Below are 24,531 nucleotides of genomic sequence, written 5' to 3' on the forward strand. Positions count from 1 at the left end.
ATGTTGAGCAGTGTAGAAAACTTCTGACTCCTTAGAATGTTTGATTTTAAGGTGTCAACTTTATTTTGTCAGGCTGGACATTACCTCAGGATAACTTTTCAATATGCCAGATATAGAATATACTTTTGGGATGGAATGAAGAACAATTTTCTTCAAAAGATGTAGAACAAGGACAATGGTCTTTATATCCCTATGACTAGCCCAGTGCTTGAGACAGAATATGTGCTCACTTAAGAGTTGTTGAGAGATTTGATGGTCTTTGATAGCTTACTTCTGTTTAATGCATCCTATTTCTGGGCTAATCCTGCATATTAAACCAAGACCTTTGTTCTTAAGGGCTAGTATCCTCCCAGTGGTAATAGAATCAGAAAGAAAAACCAGGGTAGTTCAAGGCAGGATAGCCCCACCACACATAGTTTTACACTGTGGAGTTGTAAGTCTGGTTGGCTGGAATCATAATGTTACCTAAAGTTTAAAAAAAATCATAATATCTTTAAAGGGGAGGATTACAGAATCATAGCACATTTTTTAAGATGACATTCATTGTTCCAACTTACTCATTCTACAGCTGGGGGATCTGAAGCCTACAGAAGGTAGGCAGTTTACCCAGAGTACCAGAAAGAACATGAGATTTAGGGCAGAATGAACCTAGGTTTGATCACTTTTTTCACAATTATTGAGTTATTGAGCTTCTCCGGGCCTCAATTTCCTTATCAGTAAATCAGACCCCTGTGATGATATCTACCTCCTGGGACTACTGTGAGCATTGCATCTCTGCTGAACATCTTCCCTCTGCCTTTCCAGGTCCACTCACCACCCTTCTTCACCTGTTCTGTCCTGGGAGGCTATTTAGGAAGGATTCTATTAATGAGTTCCTAGGGTCCCTGGTGTCCATTGGGTTTGGCTAATGGTGAGCCACAAGGAGAGTTGGAGGTGGAAGGGAGAAAGGAAGGAGAGTGAGGGCTGTGGACCTATACTCCTGGTTCCCTCCCTGTGAATCACCCTGGGCTGGATGAGTCTCTTGGTAGAGGTCACTGTTCTTCTCAAAATAGTCATTTCCTCGTGATTATTGATTTTTCCAGGTTCTAGTAATGACTTCCTTCCTGCTCTCATTCCTTTGGGTCTGGAGCGATGGCAGTTACTACTAGCACTATCTCTGATGGTCTCCCTGCATCTGTCTGTTTGTAAGTGATCCCTTTGCAGACAAATATTTGTCAAATTATTCCATTTTGCATGTACCATCTGTTTCCTGTTTGACTTAGATACTATATGCTTAGACCAGAGTCTGGCATATAGTAGGTTCTTGGTGTATGGAATTTATTGCTAGTAGTATTAATAGTAGTGTAGATGTAGTCGTAGTTGCAGTAGAGGTAATAGTGCTGGTATTTTTCAAAGCCACTCATCCAGTCACATGCAAAGCCAGTAGTAGGATGTATTCCTCTCCCATCTTTTTCATTGATTGCTCTTCAACTGTCTGTGCTCCAGAGGGAAATACATGGTTGGCCTCTAACGCCTTGCTGTTTGTAGCCATAAATTGGGGCAAATTCCAAGCAGATCGTATCCTATACCACATTACACTATTAAAACCTGCCTTAGACAGCTTAAAATGTGTAACAAAAATCATTAAAATGTAGTTGATGGTTATTATTATAACTAAACTAGTGTCAGTTTATAATATCCTTTGTACAAAGGCCCCAAAACAAGAGCTGAAAAGGTTTCTAGGAGTCCCTAGAAACACTTTGATAGTGTAATGTGGTAGTGTACTGAAGATTTTACCATTGGGAGAGGCTGGTTGAAGGATACATAAGGCCTCTATGTACATATCTTTGAAACTTCTTGTGAACTTATAATTGTTTCAAAATAGAAAGATAAAAATATTTTAAAAGAGAGAAAGAGAGAGAGGGCCAAAGATAGAGGAGGCATGGCCCTAGATTTCTCATCCTGGTGCATTTTTGACTTACAGTATGACATGGGAGAGTCACTTTGAGTAGTTCCTCAACCTGATATGATAAAGAAGAATATTCTTGAAAACTAAAAACATCAGAAATAAAAAAGTTCAATGCAATGAACTCATTGTACACTGATGGCCTTTAATTTTTTATCATGCATTTTGGTGGAAAATATAACATAATTACTAAAGATTTCAATAGGAGTTATTTTATAAAGTCAGTTGTAATCTTTCAATAGAAATATGCACTGAACGTGTTCCTAACATTTTGATAAATTTTCATTGGATAGTGATATACCCATCAAAACATTTTTTAGTAAACAAATTAAGAAAACAATTACAAAAAGTAATAAGGTAATTGAAAGCTGTTATTTTCAGCAATTTTAATCAGTTTTTGACCTACCCTATTTTATGTGGTATGCCTTTTGGTTTTTGTTTATTTGTGTTTTTTTTTTTTATAACATGACAAGTCAGGGTGATGTTCTCACTGTTAATTGCAGGCAAGATTCCAAAAAAAAAAAAAAAATTAAATCCTTAGAAGTTAGCTTGTGAGTATTTAATAAATAAAATTGTTAATCTCTAGACAACATCTTGGATTCACTAAGAAAAATGTATACTTTAATAACAATGTTCTTTTGATTTCTTAGATTTTAGATGGAACTCATGGGAATGCTATAAATTGGTTGTGTTTGGAGGTCAGTAGGGTACTTTGCTAGGACTTTCTTGATTTTATGGTGTATGAAATAAAGATATGTGAGCTCGATGAGCACTGGAACAAAAATCTAGGGTCTACTGCTCTTTCATTTTATTTTATTTTTTCCATTATTGATTTTTGTGACTTCCTATAGAGAATTGGACAGGTGTCAACCTGTGAGAGAAATCTAGGGCCATGCCTCCTCTGTCTTTGGCCCTCTCTCTTTCTCTCTTTTAAAATATTTTTATCTTTCTATTTTGAAACAATTATAAGTTCACAAGAAGTTTCAAAGATATGTACATAGAGGCCTTATGTATCCCTCAACCAGCCTCTCCCAATGGTAAAATCTTCAGTACACTACCACATTACACTATCAAAACTAGAACACTGACATTAATACAATCCAGAGCTTTTTAAGATTCAACACTTTTCTTTTGGCTGTTCTAGGCCCATTATATTTCCATATGAATATTATAATTATCCTGTCAATTTCGATTAAGAAACCTTTTTAGAATTTTTATTAGGTTTGAGTTGAATCTACAGATGAATTTGGAAATAACTGACATCTTCAATATTGAATCTTCTAACCGAAAATCAAAGTATACATCTCGATTTTTCCTTATGTTATTAATTTATCTTTGCAATTTTTTGTAGTTTCAACTGTACAAGTCATTTACATTTTTGTTCAGATTTATCCCTAAGCCTTAATATTTTTTGAGATATTTTAAATTGCACTGTGCTTAATTTCAAATTCCAGTTGTTGAAATTAACTACGAGTCCACCCTAGGACTACCATTGGCTGAAACACTGACTGTTCTAATATATAAACTTCTAATATATAACTTCTAACATATAAACATACAATTGATTTGTGTGTTGATCTTCTATCCTGCAATCTTGCTAATCTCAATTATTGTCGAAGCCTTTTTTTTTTTAGATTGACTTTTCTACACAGGCTCTCATGTGGTCTTTGACAAAGGATACTTTTACTTCTCCCCTTCCACACTAAATGCCTTTTGTTTTTCTTTTGCACTGGACACAATCTCCATTACAAAATGTAACAATGCCCACACTAGTGCACATGTTGGTGTTAGATAGTATTCTGCATGTAAACACTCAGAACAACTTCCAGCACATGTATACCCACTCCTCCCCCCACCCTACACACTGGTAAAAACCATGTTGGGAGACTACATTTGCTATGAACATACACCCCTGATTTGAAACAAGACTAGGATACCCAGTAAGAATGTTTATTCACTGAAGTTCTGGCAGACTGAAGGCCATGATTTCAGACTAGAAATAGGAAACTTAAGAGGACTACATGGACATTGGAAAAAAGAACATGGATTGAAATTTGCCTGGCAGAAACCTGAAAGTTAATAGTCTTCAAGGTGCATATGAAGGAACTGCAGGAGGGAAGTGGGATAATTCACATCTCCACCAATAATTAAATGTAGCCACACTAGCTTGGAGGGATTTGAGGTGAGACATCTAAAATACTAGGTCATGGTGAGGGTTGGAAGACAAAAGAATGAATCACTTAATAGGAATGGCTGTGGGGAAGGGCTTGAAGGAATCATCCTCTCACTTCTATGTGAACCATGAACATTAAACATGGAGAAATGAGGAGCGGAGGCAGATCAGTTTGGGATGCATCTTCAGGGGATGTTGAAACAACAACAGCATTTGGTTTCCTCTACACCCCTTTCACCCCTCCCCACAAGCCCAGGGAGTTGTCAGAGGTGGTTCTTTGTGATGTCAAAGCCACCCTAGGACTACCATTGGCTGGAACATTGCTTGGATGGCCAAACAAAGCTCAAGGGTATGGCTTTGTCTTGCTCCCAGGAGGGTATATATACAGGGTGGGCAAAAGCTCTGGGACAGCCCACTGGAAAGCTTCAATACAGCTGTGGAAATCTGCACCCTAGAAGATCCTAGTATAGAAATTCTACAACCAACCATAATCATGGAAGAGCCAACTTCAAGCACCAAAGGGAATAAAATGAAGAGCCCCTGTGAATCCAGCAAAAGAAAAGTTGACAAGGTCGGATTGTTAGGTTTTGAAGGGAAGGTGAGGGTGAAAGAAAGGCACACAGATAGGGGGCGGGTCAAACAGCAACACGGGTAAACTGCAGACACCTGCAGAAATGGGGGGCCAGCTGAATGCCAGAGCCCATCGCTACATACAGGCTGGCGTACTTATAGGTATGGGTGGGAGAGGTTTGGGCAGTATGGCTTGCTGCCCGGCAGAATATTGATAAGATGTTGTTATGATCAGGCAGTTTGGCCCTTTTTCCGGTGGGATGTCATCATGGTGTTGCTTGGACATTTTTGCCCAACAAGATATGATAGGGATGTTTTTTCAGATGGGCCTTTTTCCACCTTGTGGTCAGGCAGTTAGGTGGGATTTTTCTCACAGCCAGAAACCCCGTGGAATGTTTCACTTTGACCAAGGTCTACAAAATAGAAGGGAGCTTACAAAATAGTGCAGTTTAGACTAATATTCTTGCCTTCTACTTTAGCATAAAAGGAAGAGGGGCGTGGTTGATTATCTGGCTGCTTCCTGCTGAATAGGGGAGCTGTAATCAGGGTTTGGGTTTTGAAGCAGTGGGTGTTGGACTTCAGAGTTGCTTTCCTGGAGGCACTGGTACCGGACTTGGCAGAGGAGAAGGATGGTATCAGTGTGTTGCTGGGTGGCTGCCTGGACAGGGAAGTTTAGCTTTCAGGAGATAAAGCGGGATATGAAGGTAAGTATACATGGGCCAATTGTAGTATTTGGAGGAGAAAGATTAGGGGACCTAAGAAAGCAGCCCCCTGCTATCCCAGTGCTGAGTGCAGCAGAGAAGTTTAGTTCTGCTAACACTAGAACAAGATGTAGAGCCTGCTTAGTGTGTGTGGAGGAAGATAAGACAGAAGCTACTAAAGAAACCTGGATGGTCTGCTTGTCAGGCAAAGTGTTAATGTTTAGACTGAAACACAAGGGTGCATGTTCCTGACCAACTGGCCAGTAGGCAGAGATAAGAGTTTGTGCCGCAAAGGAAGAAGACACTGGGGGTGGACAGACAAAAGTTGTAGGTTATGGTGGCAAGCCATGAGAAGATGGGGGTTGAATTCTGCACAAACCCTTTGTTTTAACTTTTATGCTTTTCCAAGTTGAATAGCTGCCAGCAAGTGTAGCCCCTGTGAGGACGTGACAGAAAATGCTGGTGGGGGAGGAGTTGAAGGCTGTTTGGTTTTGGAGAGAGAGAGATAAATGGGTTTTTGTAACTAATAGTCATTGCGGTCCTGATATGGTAGACGGATATAGGTTGCAGTTGAGGGAATTGTTTGTGCATGTTTTCCAGGGAGCGCCCTTGAGTTGGATACATGAAGAGGGGCTCTGGCGGAGAGGGGAGGGGTTGGTAAGAGGTGTTTTATGGAATCCGACTTGTATCATGTTTAGTTAAGAGGCTGTGATGCAAAGGAGGGTGACAGCCCTGTGTGTGATGGTGTGGGTGGATCTGATAGACTGGAGAGAAAGGTGTTTAGCTGAGCAAGATTATAAACAGGTTTTGGGAATGAATTGGCCAAGTAGGTGAGATGCAGGTTTATTTTGGACTGGGTTTATGTGGCCAGTTTGAAAGGAAGGGCTGTGAACTGCTGGATTTGTGTGGACAAACAAATTTAACAGTTGGAAGAAAGACGGGAGTGTGACTGATTTAAGAGGCAATGTGTGAGGCTGATGAAGGGGGCTCAACTGTTAGAGGTTGGGGGTGGGGACTTAGAATATTCCACAGACAAAGAGGGCAAAAAGAGAAAAAGGGGATTTGAGTAGGAGTGAAATTTTGGAAGGTGCCCTGCAGTCATACCTCCTGGATTATAGTGAGAAATTGGCATGGGCTATCCAGGGACATGGGGAAGGGAAACCAGGAAAGATCTGAAATAAAGTATGAGATAAAAGATTGGAAGTTGGAGATGGAGACTGTTATGGACTAGGGCGTTCTGGATTGGCAACTTCTGGAATTCTTGTTAAGTGCAGTGAAGTTGGTCCTGTGAGGGAGAGAGAGTAATTTGGGGTGGGGGGTGAAGAAATTTCTAGATGTGGATCTGGTGCTGTTTTTAGTTTGGAATGGTGTATTCAGTGTGGAAAGGATGTTAGCTTTGGCGCTGTGTGAGTAGTTAGGATAACCTGGTGAGGACCCATCCACTTAGGTTGGAGAGGGGAGGAGGAGGAGTCTGCGATTCAGACCCAGTCCCCTGGTTGTAGGGACAGGGAGGAGTGTTTTGAGGATGGACTTTTGGGCTGGGGATAATAGGGCTTAGTCTGAGGGGATTTGGGGAAATGGCTCATAAATGCATGAGGACCAGTAGGAAAAGGGAAGCCTGGGCCGTTTTAACCTCTAGGGAGTTTTTTATTTTTATTTTTTAATTACCTGAAGATTAGGAGAGGTAAGAAATATGGAAGGCCCACTTAATGTTTAGAGCCTTTGCCAGCTGTTGGTTAGCCTGTGAAACAAATGTTGGCCCATTGTCTGACCGAATCCAAGACGGGAGTTTAAACCTGCGGATAATATGAGTGAAGAGGATAGAAGTGATGGGGTGTGCCTTTTCGGTGGTGGTAGGAAAAGCTTTTATCCATTCAGAGAATGTATCTATTATCAGAAGGTATAGGAATCATTTGTTGGGAGGCACGTGGGTGAAGCTGATTTGTTAGTCCTGCCCTGGTGTGCGTCCTCAGGCCTGGTGTGTTGGAAAGGAGATGGTTTGATAGCTTCCTGAGGGGAAGTTTAAGTGCAAAGGGAACATGTCTTAGTAATATCTTTCAGACTGGCAGCCGTGGTGGAAGAATGTATTTAAGTGTTTAAAAGCTGGAGTAGGGGCAGTAACTGGCATGGAAATGTTTGTGCACATATAAAAGTACAGAAGGTTTTTAATACTTGGGCAAGACACTTTTATCATTGAGGTAGAACCATTTTTTCCTGAATGGTGCCAGCCCAGGCAAGTGGGGTTTGTTTCTCGTGGGTATATACAGGTTGTATGCTGGGAAAAATGGGTAATAATGATGAAATTTTAAGGGCTGCCTGCCAGGCTGCTGAATGTGTTTAGAAGTTTCCCTTTGTTATGGCATCTGTAGCCTTTTGGTGTCCCTTTCAATGGACAATGGTGGCCTTCAGTGGTAGGTTAGCCACCTCCAGCAGCTTGTGTGCGAGTTTCCTATTTCTTATGGGGGTTCCTTTTGTAGTTAGAAAACCCCTTTCCTGCCAGATTAAGGTGTGAAAGTGTAGGATGTGCCACGCATATTTGGAATTGGTGGGAATGTTAACTCTCTTTCCATTTGCTAGGGTGAGATCCCAGGTTAGGGCTACTAGCTTTGCCTGTTGAAAGGTAGTATGGAGTGGGAGAGCATTGGATTCTAGGAGCTCATTTTTGGCAATGATGACGTGGACAGCTGCTGGACATGGCTCCCTTAAAGAGCTTCCGTTAATGAACCATGTAGGTGTTCCCTGCAAAGGAGCTTTTGAAATATGTTGGAAGTGGGAGGAGAGGAAGTTTAAGAGGTCCAGGCAGGAGTGAGAGAGCTTAGGGTTAGAGATATTAACAGGGAGGAGGGTGTTCAGGTTGAGAGTTTTATATCTCTGGAAGGTGATTAGAGGGTTACCTGAGTAAGGCATGTACTTGCTGTAAGCGGGATGATGGGAGGGATAGAAGGGATTGATGGCTTATGAGGTCCTGTAGGTAATGGGAAGATACAATAGTAATGTGTTGGTAGAGAGGGAGTTTCTGTGCCTCTAAGGCCAGCAATGTGGACACACCCAAGATTTTTAGTCAGAGTGACCAGCCTTGGATGTCAGAGTCCAGTTGTTTTGAGAGGTATGCAACGGCTTCTGGGGCGTCGCCGTATGTTTGGCAGAGTAGTCCAAGAGCAAGGCCTTGGTCAGAATGTACATACAAAGTAAAGGGCTTGATGGGGTTAGGCAGTCCCAGTGACAGGGCCCTTAAAAGGGCATTTTTTAGTCTTTTTTTTAAGTGGGAGTTGATGGGGCAAGCTGGGTTCGGGTGTTTTAGGATGGGCCCATGTGCGGCCGTGTAAAGCAGCTTGGCCAGTAAGTCAAAGTTGGGAATGCACAGCTGGAAGTATCCCACGAGGCTCAAGAAGGAGAAGAGGTCCTTTTTGGTATGGGGAAGGGGCATGTCCTGAATTAGCCATTTTGTTGGGTTGGGATGGCCCAAGAATTAGGGGTTAGGAGAAACTCAAGGTAAGTAACCTGGGTTTGGGCTACCTGAGCTTTTGTGGGTGACACCCGATATCCTCAGTTATGGAGGAAGTTTAAAACCTTAGTGATGTGTTGGATTGACAGGTTATAGGAGGAGCTACAGAGAAGGAGGTCATTGACATATTGGAGGAGGGTGCTAAAATGAAGGGGAAGTTCAGCTAGGTCCTCGGTGAGGGCCTATCTGAATAGGTGGGGGCTATCCTGGGGGCTATCCTGGAACCTCTGTGGGAGTATGGTCCGTGTTAGTTGGGTGAACATGTGAGTATTAGGATTTGACTACATGAAAGCCAAAAAAACTTTGGGAAGCCAGATTTAAAGGAATAGTGAAAAAGGCATCTTTTAGATCCAATTCAGAGAAGTGTATGGTAGATGGGGCAATATGGGAGAGTAAAGTATATGGGTTGGGGACCACCTAATGAATCGGTACCATCACCTGGTTAACAACTCCAAGATCTTGGACCGAGAGGTAAGATTCATCTGTCTTTTGGACAGCCAGGATGGGGATGTTGTAGCGAAAGTTGACAGACTTGAGAATTTGAGCTTGTTAAACTTTACAGATAATAGGCTTGAGGGCCCTGAGGCCAGCTGCGTTAAAGGGATATTGAGACTGATGAAGGAAAGTGGAGGAGTTTGAAGGGTTATTTTAACTGGGATGTTGTGAGTGGCCATTGTGGGTTTAGAAACGTTCCAAACTTTAGAATTAACAGAAGGTAACAGGGTGGATAATGAAGATGAGGGGGAAGAGAGGGAAGCATTTGGGTGGCAGAGTAAAATAAAAGGAGTAGAATTGTAGGAGCCACATTGCATGGAGTTCTGGAATTTACTTAACATTTCCCACCCCAAGATAGGGGTAGGGCACTGAGGGATAACCAGGAAGGAGTGGTGAAGGGGGGTATTGAATAGATTGTATAATAAAGGACCAGTCTGATTGTGCCTAGAGGGGATTTCATTGACTCTCACGATAGAGACAGAGGAACTGAGGAGAGGTCCAGAATATTCTGGTAAAACTGAATAACTATCCCCTGTATCCAATAGGAAAGACACGGGCTTACTAGAGACTGACAGTGTTATCCTGGGTTCTGAGGTGGTGATGGTGGTGGGGGGTTGGGGCAGACTCCAGGCCCGGTCAGTCTTCAGTTAGAGGTCATGAAGCAAGCGGGATGAAAAGTTTTGCTGAGCACAGTCTGACTTTCAGTGTTCCTTGATAACACAGATGGGGCAAGGTTTCCTAGGTGTCCTGGGATTAGGGCAGGCTTTTGCCCAGTGTCCCTGTTGGTTGCACTTATAACAGGCTCCTGGCAGTGACTGTTGTAACATTGAGGATTTCTGTACGCGTTGAGAACTCTTTTGAATGGCAGCTGCCAGCATTTGGTATTTAGCCTGGTTCCTTTTTGTGTTTTCACTTCTTCTTCTCTATTATTAAAGACCTCAAATGCCACTTCGATTAAGTGTCTTTGGGAGGTTTGAGGGCCATCCTCCAGTTTTTTAAGTTTCTTTTGGATGTCAGGGGCTGACTGGGAGATAAAGTGTAAATGAAGGTGGATTCTGCCCTTATTGGTATTAGGGCTTTTGAAAGGCAGTAGAGGAAAAGAGCATGGGCAGCTTTATTTATGCCAGCTAGAAGGCATGATATTGTATGGCCTTGTTTTTGTCTGTCTACAGAAGTTGCCTGATAATTCCAATTGGGGTAAGTCCTGGGGACAGCTAGGGTCCCTATTGGATTATGGGCAGCATCTTGTTGGTGGAGGGTGTTTGCATTGGCATAGACAGCCATCCAGATGCATTCAGCCAACCAGATGCATTCCCTATCTTCTGGGGAGAGGGTGGAGGAGAGCATGACATATATGTCTTGCCAAGTAAGGTCGTAAGATTGAGTGGCATACAAAAATTCCTTGTGGAAAGAGGTGGGATCCTTGGATAAAGGAGCCAAGTCTCTTTTTAATATGGGAGAGGTTGGCTAGAGAGATGGGAACATGATCTCAGATTATGCTTTTGTCCCTCATGATCTCCTGCAAGGGAAGGGCTTTGGAAGACCTTTGGGTGTGTGCCTGGTTTTCAGCACTAGGGGGGTGGGTGTGAGACCTGGTTTGTGGTGGAGAACGAAGGAGGGATGGAGGGCGACAGTAAGTGGGTGGAGGAGCCAGAGCCAAAGGAGAAGAAGGAGGAATGATTTTTGGAGGGGGACTGAAATAGGGGTTTTGTTTACCAGGTAGAAATTAGAGGAGAAAGGCTTGTCCTGAGGAGGAGGCATTTTTGCGGGTTTTTCATTGAGGAGGAGGATTTGAAAAGGGGAACAAGATTGGCAGAGAGAGAGAGCAATCTATGAACAGAGATAAGCAAAGCACTTTTGATCCTTTACCATTGCATTAGAGAAAGTTTTTTAGATTATGTTCAGTTTGGAAGTTGAAAGTTTTGTTGTTTGGAGGATGGGAGTGCATACCCATGAAGGGAATGAGTATCTCCAGAGGGTAGTAAATACCCCAGAGGGAAGCGAGTACCTCAGAAGAGAGTTAATATCCCAGAAAAGAGTGAGTACACAGAAGGGGAGTGAACACCCCGGAGAAAAGTGACTACCCAATTCCTCCCAGGAGAATGGATGTAGGAGAGCTGGGATGTACCAAAGAGCTGTGGCAGCTCTTCACAGTCCCCTAGTGGCCAGAGTGGCTGGAGTGGTGAGCATTCTGAAAGTGTCCCCTGAGAAGGCAGGCTGCAGTCACCTGGTGACCAGGGAGACCTCCAACCCAGTGCTAGGATTTTCTGGAGAACCAGCAAAAATAGAGAAAAATCCGGAAAGGAGGAAAAGGGAGATTCACCCACTAATTGGAGACTGGTGTTGGATGTAAGATCCAGCAATGGGGGTGATCCTTACTGGAGCCACCCAGAAAGGCTAAGGAAGCAGAGGATGGAGAGTTTGATCAGGACCTAGAGGTCGGCACAGGACTGGAGAAAATGAGAGAATAAGGAGAACGGGGCTGGGAACAGGTAGTCCACTCAGGATATGGAAGCAGGCTCAGGTCTAGTTTTTGCTGCTTGCTGCTTGCTGCTTTCCAGGATGCAAAGAAGACTTACCTGGTAGAACTCAATCCCCATCCCGGGTTTTGGCACGAAAATGTTAGGTTTTGAAGGGAAGGCAAGGGTTAAAGACACACAAAGAGGGGACCACTCAAACAGCAACACAGGTATATTGCCAACAGCTGCAGAAGTGGGGGACCAGCTTAATGCCAGAGCCCACTACCACTTACAGGCTGGGGTACTTACAGGTATGGGTGGGAGGGAGCTGGGCAGTATGGGATGCTGCCTGGCAGGATATTGATAAGATATTCTTATGATCAGGTGGTTTGACCCTTTTTCCTGTGGGATGTCGTTGTGGTGTTTCTTGGACCTTTGCCCAGAAAGATATGATAGGAATGTTTCTTAGTTGGGCCTTTGTCCACCTTGTAGTCAAGTGGTTAGGCAGGATGTTTCTCATGGCCTGAACCCCCATGGAATGTTTCACTTTGACCAAGGTCTGCATAACAGCAGGGAGCTTACAAAATCATGCAGTTTGGAGTAACACAGATGACTCTACCCATGCTCCTCTTCTTCCCCATAGATCCCTACCCTATGATTCCACCTTGCTCTTCTCTGGCACAAGCCCGTTCCTCAACCTGCATTCCTTCTTATAAAGCCCGCCTTGCTATCTATTCTCTACCCTCTTCATCCAAAATAACACCTTTCTGGCCTCTCCCTGTTTTTTTTACCAGAAGAAGAAGAATCTGGACAGAGCCTCAGCCCTTGAACAGAGTTTGAAAGAGACAGAAAAAGCAAAATATCCAACATTAGTGTTTTACTACAGGAAGAATAAGAAAAGAAATTCAAATCAACTGGAGAATAACCAGCTTACAGAGAGCTCCACTGATCCAATCAAAGAGAAAGGAGACCTAGACATATCTGCAGGATCTCCACAGGATGGTGGGCAGAATTAGTCCAAATCAGACAAATCATCACCACTGATGGCGATGATTACAATAAAATCAGTTTGAGCAGCTGATGACTGTGTATACCTCTGCCTTTTTTTCTGATGGTGGGGAGGAAGGGAAGGGAAAAGACAGGCATTTGAGAACGGAGGGTTATGAGATCCTGTAGCATTGGCGGACAGATCCACAGGTTAGCCAGACATTGTAAATAAAGACTGGGGGAGGACTGATTCCTGGAGACAAATTTTCTTCTTAAAATTTTATCTCACAGGAGAGGAAGAAAATGATTTGGTGTTCCTTGGAGCATGTGCATGTTTAGAAGAGCACATAAAGAGATCTGTATTGTACGTAGGTGACAGTGACACTCTTTCCAAAATGAAGACATCAAAATCACCACCTTCAGGCCACATACCTCAGAGTGGTGTGTTTTGTAACTCACCCAATGCTGTGAGCAACTGAAGGTCCTCAAAAGGAACAAGAACCTCACCCTACAGAAAGTAAGACAGCATGCCACACACAATAAAATAACGGTGTTTGGAGGACATGGTTCCAATACTAGGGCACTTGTTAAGAAACTCAAGGTGGAACGGTCACCTACCAAGTGTGGGGCACTGGGAGTGGCCTGTGTCTACTGCAGGCAACAAACAGAAGCATTGTCTATGGGGAATTTTAATACAAGAATACAAGTAAAAGCTGGTATTTTTATCACCACTTCCATACACCAGCATTTCTATAGAATGTCGATGATTAAGAATTCTTCCCCTAGAGACAGAGCTTGCAGTGAACCGAGATGGCACCACTGCACTCCAGCCTGGGTGACAGAGTGAGACTCTGTCTCAAAAAAAAAAAAAAAAAAAATCTTCCCCTAAAAGAAAATATCGTTTTTATTGGAGGAAATACAATAGAGTGGTTTTGGCATCAGTGTAGAGGGCTGAGTTGTATTCCTTGAGTTAATTGCTCAAGACCCTCTCCTGTTTATTTACTCATTCACTCTCCTTTATTTCCATGGCCCAGTTTTATTCCCCTTGTCTTCATTGGCAATCATTGTAATGCATTTTATGTGTATCCTTTTCTTTGTATGAGTGTCAATACATTTTTTTTTTGTTTGTGGACATTTGTTTTCAATGTATATATCCATCGTCAGTACTTAATGTTTCACTCAGCCCTGTTTTTAAGATGTATCTATGTATGTCTAATCTGTTCCTCCCTTGTCAGATATATTTTTATATTATATAGATTTAAGAAAGATATTTGGATTTTTAATTTTTGTACCCACCTTCTGGTCCATGTTTTGTTTAATTTATACCTTAGGATTACATTTTCTTTCAAGTGACTGTAAATAGTATCATGTGTTTAATTTTTATTTCCACATGTTCAATGTTAGTATACAGAAGTGTGATGGATTTTTAATGTTTATTTTACAGAAATTTTATTTTGTATATTTGAGGTTTACAACATGTCATTATGGGATATATATATAAAGTAAAATGGTTACAATGGTAAAAATGATTAGCATACCTCTCTTCTCACTTTTTTAAGTGTGTGACAATAGCAGCTAAAATCTACTTATTTAAAAAAATTCTTGATATAATTTCATTAGCTTTAGTACCCCTGTACATTAGATTGCTAGACTTGTTCATCCTACATATCTGGTATTTTGTGACTTACATCTCCCCATTTCTTCTCCCACCCCCAATGTTTCATTCTTCACCTGTCTATTGGACCCCTTATTTATATAGTCCACATACGAGATCATGTAATCTTTTTCTTTCTGCCTGGATTATTTAACTTAGTGTGATGTCCTCCTGGTCCATCCATGTTCTGGAAAATGCCAAGATCTTTTTTTTTCAAGTGGAGGAAGGATATTAAAGAGCAGAGGGATGGTAACCAAAAGAAGGGAGAATGAAAATCTTTCTTCTGGCTCTTTTCTAACATTGTCTTCAGGACCTAGGCATATTCTGATATCCACAATTTCTCTGCCAAAATCTGTTGTCACTACAGGTGTCCCTCTTGGAAAGAGCCTAACATAAGATGGACATGGCCCTTGATGTCTACAGAAAAATCTCGTAGATCCTCACACTGAATCAGGGAGTGTGAGAAGCCCTATTAAATCTCTTTTCCTTTGGTTCACCAATCATTGGTAAACATTTTTCTGTTCTAGGTAGAGCTTCCATAATTCCCAAGTATACTGTGGCATTTATATTCATTTATGTGAATGTGGATGTCCAGTTGTCCAAGCACCATTTGTTGAAAATACGATTCATTGAGTTACCGTGACATCCTTTTCTATGTTCAATTGACCATCGCTTTATCAGTTTATTCCTGTTCTCTAAATTTTATTCTATCAATTAGTACGTTTAAAAGTATCTAAGCAGTATGCTTTCTTGAATGCTATGGCTTTGTGGTAAGTTTTGAAATAGGAAAGGGAGAGTCCTTCAACTTTGCTTTTCTTTTACAATATTGGTTTGGCTGTTATAGGCCCTTTAAATTTATGTGAGTTTTAAGATAAACTTGCCAATATCTGCAAAAAATGCAGGCGGGATCTTGATTGGGAGTACACTGAATCTGTACCTCGATTTGGGGAATATTGAACACAGACTTTATCTCTAAGATCTTTCAATACTAGGATGCTCCAGAGTTCAGTCCTTAGACATACCCTTTTATCCTTCTGTGCTCTTATTGCTTTAAATGACATCTATAAGCATATGACAACCAAAATTATATCTTCACCCTAAATCTCTCCCTGAAGCCCAAACTGACTAGTTTATGCATTCATTTGAGTACTTAATAAACATTCCAAAATTAATATAGTCAGTGATAATTTTACAAGAAAAGTAACATTGTGCTTATCACATTCAAGTTACTCTTTTTAAGACCATACATAACCTGATGAGGTGATTATCATTTTTCCCTTCAAAAAAAACCGACATAAATACTAGATACATAAATGACTAAGTTCACATAGAAAGTGTCAGAATCCAAGATTTTAGCCCAGTCATGCTGATCCCAGAGCCTACACACTTCACAATACCTCATATCATTTCTTCTAATCAGAGCATATGCTTTCTCTATCTGCATATTTATCTTCTTTTTCTTGGAAGATAAATTTCTTGGGGAGAATTCTTCTCTGAGCCACTTCTCTAATAACATAAACTATACGAATAAAAGAACATAATAATGAATGCCTGCAGTTTCTCACTCCCCAAGCTTGACTATGTTCTCAGACTATACTGTTGAGTTGCCTTAATGGAGTTAGTACAAGGAAGTTAGTGTTTATAGTCTATCAGTAGAAACTGCTGTTTATCAATTCCTAATCATTTCCTGGATGTTTTCTCTATTGCTATGGTTAGGCTTTGTGTCCCCACTCAAATCTCATATTGAATTACAATTCCCATAATCCCCATAATGTCCTTGTGTGAAGAAAGAGACCACGTGGTGGAAATTGGATCATGGGGGCAGTTTCCTCCATGCTGCTCTCATGATAGTGAGTGAGTTCTCAGGAGATCTGATGATTTTATAAGTACTTGGTAGTTCTTCCTGCATTCACTCTCCTTTCTGCCGCCTTGTGAAGAAGGTGCCTTGCTTCCCCTTCTCCTTCCATCGTGATTCTAAGTTTCCTGAGGCCAGCAAAGCCATGCTGAACTATGAGTCAATTAAACCTCTTATTTTTTTAATAAATTACCCAGTCTCAGGCAGTTCTTTATAGCAGTGTGTAAATGGACTGATACATCTATAGAATCTATAGCAATCTTAAAGTAAACAGAAGAAAATAATAGACTTTCGATAGCGGTTCAACACATAATGAATCCCAATTGATTCTGATGTGAAGTGCTAGAACTCAGGTCTTTACGTGGTATCTGTAACTACTTACACTCTGATCTCTTTTTTTTTCTTTGAAAGCACTTGCACTAGTGACATTTGAATCACTTCATCATTCTTTTTTAAAGAATTGTAGAATCATATAACTGTTGGCTTTCTGAGTGTCTTTCAGTTTCCTATATACGCCAAGGTCTTTTCTACATGGAGACTGTTTCTCATTTTCTTCTCTTTGCCTAGAATTATTTTCTCCTTTCTAAACTCAGTGCCAGATCTCACTGAAATTATCATTCGTCACATTAATTAATAACTTTAGGTCTTTAGCCCATGGGAACCTCCACATTTGAGTTCCTCCCTGGCCACTTTATGTAAAGTTTTAATCCAACACCTCCTATCCCCATAGCTAACATTTTATATGCCTTCCTGGCATTATTGTTTTCTTGTTAATAATTATCATTCTCAAACATATTTTACTTTCTTCTTGTTTTCAGTTTGCTTTCTCCAGTATATTGTAAACTCCATAACAACAATTATCTCAGGCTGTTTTGTTCACTACTGTATTCTCATGATTTCAAAAAGTGTCTAGCATGTAATAAGTACTTAATAAATATTTGTTGCATTGAATCTTCAATATACATCGTTTATTCAACAAACACTTATTAAGCACTTGTTATGTCCCACGCACTATGCTGTGTACTGAGGATATGATGCAGAACAAGACTGACATTACCACTGCACTTAAACCTGTGAAAAGCAGGTAAGTAAATGGGTATTTACAATATAAAGTGTTAAGGAAGTAAGATAGGAGTCAGCAAACTGTGGAGGCATATTAGAGGAGCATCTTGTCTAGTCTGTGGCATCGGAGGATACTTCCAAAACCTGAAGAGCTGAGACCTGAAGTTATTGGGGGAGCTCATGTAGATTTCTGTAGTATATTGTCTGAACCAGGGGTCAGCAAATTTTTTCTGTCAACTTTATCAAGAGCCAGTTAACAAATATTTTAGGTTTGTGGGTCACATATGGTACCCATAACAATTAACCAATTTTACCCTTGTCGCAAAAGCAGCCATAGATGATGCATAAACTAATGGCATGGCTCTTTGCCAATACAACTTTAATTGCAAAGACAGGTGGCAGCACAAACTCTTTTCATAACTCCTAATACAGCCCCATGGAATTTAAATTCTTTTTTTTTAAGTAACAGAACCCTTTATTCAAAGAAACTTTATGTGGAATACCAGTACCTAATGAGACAAAAGTCCTTGGTTAAAACTGTGGTGGAAGTCCGGAGACCCTTACCTCTCTTTCCCAGTGATTAGAGGAATAAGTAGGTAAGCTTCCTTCTTCCAGCATAAGACTTACCCACTTTTCCTTTCTCTTTCTTCTTATATGGCTTCCCCCTCATCCCTTATAATAATAGCTGAGGCCAATAAGGTTGTTCTAACTAAGAAAATCAAACTAGAAAAGTTGATATTCAAAAACAGAATCAGCCAAATTTATTTGGGACATTCTCAAAGATACTGCTATGTATTGAACTGTGCATTACTGCCCCCACCCCACCCACCAAATTCATATGTTGAAGCAATAATTTTCATTGTGATTGTACTGGTCCAGTTTCATACTGCTATAAAGAAATACCTGAAAGTAGGTAATTTATAAAGAAAAGAGGTTTAATTGACTCACAGTTCCACAGGCTGTACATGAAGCATGGCTGGGAAGGCCTCAGGAAACTTACAATCGTGGAAGAAGGCAAAGGGGAAGCAGGTACATATTCACATGGTGGCAGGAGAGAGATAGTGAAGGGGGAGATGCTACACATTTTTAAACAACCAAATCTCATGAGAACTCAGTCGCTATCATGAGAACAGCAAGAGGGATGTCTGCCCCCATGATCCAAACACCTCCCAACAGGCCTGTCCTCTAATATTGAGGACTACAATTGGATATGAATGAGATTTAGGTGGGGACACAGATACAAATCATATCAGTGACTGTATTGGAGACAGGGCTTGTAAGGAAGTAATTAAGGTTAAATTCGATCATAAGAGTGTGGCCCTGATCTAATAAGATTATTATCCTTGCAAGAAGAAACAGAACATCCCCCTCTCCTTATTCCCTTCTCCCTCATCACATGGACTACAGGAAGGCTACATGAGGAAACAAAGAGAAGGCAGCCATCTACAACCCAGAAGTCAGGAAGAGAAGTCTCACCAGATACCAACTCTGAGGGCACCCTGATCTTACACCTCCAGCCTCCAGAACTGTGAGAAAATGAATTTCTACTGTTTTACACCATCCAGTTTATGGTATTTTGTTATGACAGCTGGAGCAGACTAAGGCAGACACTCTTCAAAAAAAGCTGAGCTATAGTTTTATGTACTAATTTAATATCACAGTTGATCTTTGACCTTTTATAAATCTTTTACCAAGCTGCTTCCTGGAGCCCACGAATTATCTTTGAGGTGGCATTTACTGTTTTAAATTTCTTGCTGAGTCACTCAATTACTTCTTATGGTTTCTGACTACTTAATGCTGCCCTAGCTTTTGAGGGGAACTTGTTACCAACTGTGTATAAAGCAGGAGATGCTACCTAAGAAATCAGGATTAGTTGTTCTGATATAGTTGGACGTATTTTTCGTCAAGGAAGTAACACTTAAACTGCTGCTTGTCCAATGTGTCTTTATTTTCTAGGCCTGTGCTATTCTTTAGGAAAGATGACATAATGAATAGACAAGGCACATGTGTGACTACTGACTGTCAAAAACTAGCCAAGCTGAACGCTAAGTAAATGAATGTAGCAAAAGAGCTTATTAATAGCCCAGAAGTCACACAGAGAATGCTGTCAAATCTTTCAAAGACAGATTGGTAAGTATACATAGCATCCTGCTTATCTTCACATTAGAGCTGCTGTGAATGAGTCACTTAATAATAATCTTGGAGAGTCTTGAATAAACAGCCTGGGCACTTTAAGGGTTGTCTACATTAAAACTATAGAAACATTCTGCTAGAACACAGGAAGCAGAAGTTATGTTTTCTCCGTGGTCTGAAAAGTACTTAGTAGAAAGTCATTGCACGCTAAGTCTCTCATTGCACACTGTTTCCTCACTTGAGGGATGGGATATTGGCGCTTGTTTTGATTATAACATAGAAATCCAGATTTTTTTGTCTATATTTTATACTTTTCAGGGTTGGAGTTGGAGATCAATTGCCCTAGCTAATGCTAAGCATTGACTATAGGATGATATTTGGAAAAAATAACTGTGACCTCAACTGATTGGTTTTGTCCTAGAACTCCTGAGGGACTCAAAGTGGAAAGTGACATGGAAGGCCTGACAATAAAGTAATAATATAGAGTGCTTTTCAGAAAGATGAGAAATTACTTGAGCCAGTGAGGTGTTTCCTCTTGAAAAGCAGTCGTCTCAAAAGTTCAGAATTCTTTTACCAATGTTAGCATTGCATAAACCATTTCTGAAACCCATTTTGAAAATTAAATTTCTACCTAATATTCTTCAAGTCAGACATATGTCATTCCTTACTGGTAATTAGATTATTTGCAGCATCCAAAATATACTCAGAGCCTGTTTTTAATTAATTAAATTTTCAGTTAAGCTAGTTAATAATAATTTAGGACTCAAAATTATGTGAGATCATATAGTAATGAAACTTACTTTTTAAATGGCTAAAGAATTAGCTCCGGTAAGACTTTTAAAAGGGATGCTCCACAAAGGTTTTGGGCAAATAGAGTATGAATTTAATAGGTGTGAGGCTTTCTGGCGGAGGGGGGGCTGGGAGCAGGGGTGGCACTCACAAAGAGAGAACACGCACTTTGATAGATACGTTCAGATAGCCTTGCTAAGAATTTGATCATATTTTTTCATAGTCAAAATATATTTGATCTTGGTGGTTTTGTTCACATAGTAGGTGATGTCAGGGATATCAGAAGGAGCAAGAAACAGAGCTTTTGGGATCATGGTAGGAAATTTAGATATCTTCTAAATATAAGAGTACATTATTGGTGATTTTTAAGAAGAGAAGTGACATACTTAGAATTACATGTATTCTGCGGTCAGATGGACTAGAGGGTGGGAAGCTAAGTGAATCTGAATCATGCAGCTGTTGCTGTCACCCAGATCAAAGATTATGGTAGCTGGCGCAGTGGCTCTAGACATTTAGGAAAGTGACCAGAACTAAAAGATATTTAAAAAGTAAAACATATTAGTTAGCATAGCTTAACATTTATAGGGCTATCTCTCATATGTCCTTTCATACATGCTGATAGTATCACACTAAAATGAAGATACTATTTGCTGATAACATTTGTTCCTGGCTCAAGAGAAGGGCAAACCTGAGAGAACAATTGAGCTGAATAAATTGTAGGTTTATATAATAAATATACTTATTTATACATAGCAGTGAGCAACTCGTGATTTTATAACAGTGATTCATAAAACAAAATAATATGATTGAGGATAGTCTTTTTGAACATTGAAGTTATATTTGAATACATTTAGCCTGTCATTCCCTATAATTTATATACATGCAATGAAATTCAAAGTGAGCTTCAGCTTTCATTTGGGCAGAGTGTTTTTTATAGTAATTGTGAATTTGGCAGGATTCACTTTTGGTGGGAGTTCTTGATAATTGTTTCTTTGAATGGAAATGGTCCCAATTATTTTTTTTATGTGTGAATTATTATTCCCTACTATCAGCTGTTGATATGTAGCATGAAACTAGTGAAACAGCACGGTGGTACTGATTCCTTCTCGTTGTGACAAACTGACCTGTCATTAATGATTTCTACTGGGAAATGCTGATGATAACTTTTGGAACTTTGTCCTGGAGGAGGGATCCTTATTTGAAATAGAAAGAAGCCCAGATGAAACTACCATCTGCACAGGAGCCAGCTTCAGAGTCCTAGCAGCACAGGTCTGACTGTCTAGTGGGCAAACACCTATGGTCTGTCTATACTGAGCGATTGCAGCACCAAACTGAATACTTACACCTGTAAAGCCTCATTTATCCAGATCAAGCTGCTGATTGGAATGGCATACTTAGAGATTTCATTTCAACGGATAGGATATTCAAAAGGGAAAAACAATTGTAAAACTTCAGCTGAGGCCGGGCGCGGTGGCTCATGCCTGTAATCCCAGCACTTTGGGAGGCCGAGGTGGGTGGATCGCGAGGTCAGGAGATCGAGACCAGCCTGGCTAACATGGTGAAACCCCCTCTCTCCTAAAAATACAAAACAATTAGCCAGGCGTGGTGGTGGGTGCCTGTAGTCCCAGCTACTGGGGAGGCTGAGGCAGGAGAATGGCATGAACTCGGGAGGTGGAGCTTGCAGCGAGCCAAGATCACCCACAGCACTTCATCCTGGGCGACAGAGTGAGACTCTGTCCCCCACCCCCACCTACCCCTCCCCCCAAAAAAACTTTAGCTGAGTGCCATCTTTAAGATGACAAAACGATCACTAGATCCAACGGAGAAGGGAAATCAGATAAGATAGATACTTGGAATCACAAAACAAAGCAATTGGCTGTTCTTACTCTGGTAAAGATATTTATTTGTTATCAATATAGGAAAAATATATGTGGCAGATAAAATTATTTTGAGCCCACTATTGCCTCTCCCTGGGCATGCAGTGAGAGCACATTTCTCAGTATCTAGTGTAGTTGGGTGGGGGTAATGTGACTGAGTTCCAGTTAGTGGAAATGTGAGCAAAATTGATGTGATATTTCTACTGTCATGCAAATAAGAGTAAATGACTCTTTTGTCAGCTGACTTTCTCAGAGCTCTGGGTACAGACAGAAACAAAGCACTCCATTATGGTAATAGTGCAAAACAGTAATAACCTAGATTTCTGAGTCTCTTATTGAAGTTGACCATTGGACTACAGAGTGAGAAATGCATCTGATCTGTCTTCAGTCCCTGAAATTTAGGGGGCTATTTTTTTGTCTCTCCATAGCCTGGATAACCTTTAAATAATAATATTAATACTAATACTAATACTAATACATAATGATAGCAGCAACAGCTACTGTGTGTGGGTCACATAATATGAGCTAGGTGTTGTGCTAAGCCTTTCACAAAAGATATTTCATGCTATCCTCACAAACAAAATCTGCCCGGTAAATACTACAATTCTTATTTCACAAAATTAAGAAACAAACTCAGAGTAGGAAAGTGATTGACCTAAGGTCTCACAGTTAGCAATCACGTCACAATCCAACTGCCTGGTTTTAAATGTGTTTTTTTCTCTATATACGGCAGCCACTGAGTGCTCATATGTCAAACAGTTGTTTCTATATTTCACATGCAAGTTTTCACTAATCAAATTTCTTTTTTTCTTTACCTATATGACACGGTTTGACTGTGTCCCCACCAAATCTCAACTTGAATTGTATCTCCCAGAATTCCCACGTGTTGTGGGAGGGACCCAGGGGGAGGCAATTGAATCATGGGGGCCGGTCTTTCCCGTGCTATTCTCGTGATAGTAAATAAGTCTCATGAGATCTGATGGGTTTATCAGGGGTTTCCGCTTTTTCTTCTTCCTCATTTTCTCTTCCCACCACCATGTAAGAAGTGCCTTTCAACCTCTGCCATGATTATGAGACCTCCTCAGCCATGTGGAACTGGAAGTCAAATTAAACCTCCTTTTCTTCCCAGTTTTTTCTTCCCAGTATGTCTTTATCAGCAACATAAAAACGAACTAATACGCTATAACACTGACAAGAAGTGACACATTTTATTGGCCAAAGTATGAGAAAACAAGCACACCCATACATTGAGTGGTAGAAGTATAAATGTTCTTTGTATGAAGTTTCACATGCCTTTTCACTGAACAGATCTAGTTTTAGAAATTTATTATACAAATATACTTGTATGTGTGTGATTTACATACAAAGTTAGTCCTTACATTACTTTTTATAACAGTAAAATATTAGAAAAAAGCTAAATATAAATCAGTAAGTGGCTGTTTAAATAAATGGTGCTAAGTATATACCATACTATGTTGCATGGACAAAGGAGGGGGGACATCACGCACCGGGGCCTGTTGTGGGGTGAGGGGAGGGGGCAGGGATAGCATTAGGAGATATACCTAATGTTAAATGATGAGTTAATGGGTGCAGCACACCAACATGGCACATGTATACATATGTAACAAACCTGCACGTTGTGCATATGTACCCTAAAACTTAAAGTACAATAAAAAAAAATGAGCAAATATTTTACATACTAGGGACAGGGAAAATGGCAGATTTTTTTTTTTTTACATTTTGTACATTATTGCTACACTTTGAAATTTTAAAATATGATGCATTACCCTTACAAAAATAATTTTAAATTTTTAAATGTGTGCTTATATCTTGTTTCTTAAGGGTGGCTACTTCAGAGTTCTATTGTCATTCTTTATACCTATTCTATGCCTTTCTTTGTATATACTCGGTAGTCAATAAAATCTATTTTAAAAAGCCTACTTTGAAGGTAAGAGGTTTTTTTTCATTTTTGGTTTTTTAAAATTTTTATATTTTTAATTTTTATGGCTGCATAGTAGGCATACATATTGATGTGTTACATGAGATGTTTTGAAATGGGAATACAATGTGAAACGATCCCATTGTGAAGAATGGGGTATCCATCCCCTTGTGTTACAGACAATTCAATTACATTCCTTTAGTTCTTTTGAAATGTATAATTAAGTCATTATTGACTACAGACACCCCATTATGGTATCAAATAGTAGGTTTTACTCATTCCTTCCGACTAGTTTTTTGTACCCATTTACCATTCCCACATACCCCCACCCCGTCCTCACTATCCTTCCGAGCCTCTAGTAACCATTCTTCTACTCTATATGTGCAT

The 24,531-nt window shown here is 40.4% G+C and overlaps 1 protein-coding gene across 2 annotated transcripts; it reads left to right on the forward strand.

Annotated features, from left to right (window-relative positions):
- The first annotated feature begins 4,428 nt into the window (after positions 1-4,428).
- On the forward strand, positions 4,429-12,929 carry LOC103889120 (sperm protein associated with the nucleus on the X chromosome N4). 2 transcript variants are annotated; one of them, XM_009235339.3, is made up of 2 exons: positions 4,429-4,689; positions 12,643-12,929. In XM_009235339.3, the coding sequence occupies exons 1-2, from the start codon at positions 4,447-4,449 to the stop codon at positions 12,862-12,864; spliced, it is 465 nt and encodes a 154-aa protein (XP_009233614.3). In that variant the 5' UTR covers positions 4,429-4,446; the 3' UTR covers positions 12,865-12,929. The 2 variants fall into 2 exon arrangements, with proteins under 2 accessions (XP_009233614.3, XP_054400223.1); XM_054544248.1 differs by having other exon boundaries at positions 4,447-4,689; positions 12,646-12,929.
- The last annotated feature ends 11,602 nt before the right edge of the window (positions 12,930-24,531 follow it).

Source organism: Pongo abelii, chromosome X, assembly GCF_028885655.2.
Source record: "Pongo abelii isolate AG06213 chromosome X, NHGRI_mPonAbe1-v2.0_pri, whole genome shotgun sequence".
In the NCBI taxonomy this organism is placed as follows: Eukaryota; Metazoa; Chordata; class Mammalia; order Primates; family Hominidae; genus Pongo; species Pongo abelii.

What these genes read in the sequence shown, in the direction of transcription:
- LOC103889120 (XM_009235339.3), top strand. Translation starts at nt 4,447, where the DNA reads ATGGCCAAACAAAGCTCAAGGGTATGGCTTTGTCTTGCTCCCAGGAGG. An exon ending in GCAAAAGAAAAGTTGACAAG is followed by an intron (nt 4,690 to 12,642) that starts GTCGGATTGTTA and finishes TTTTTTTACCAG; the next exon opens with AAGAAGAAGAATCTGGACAG.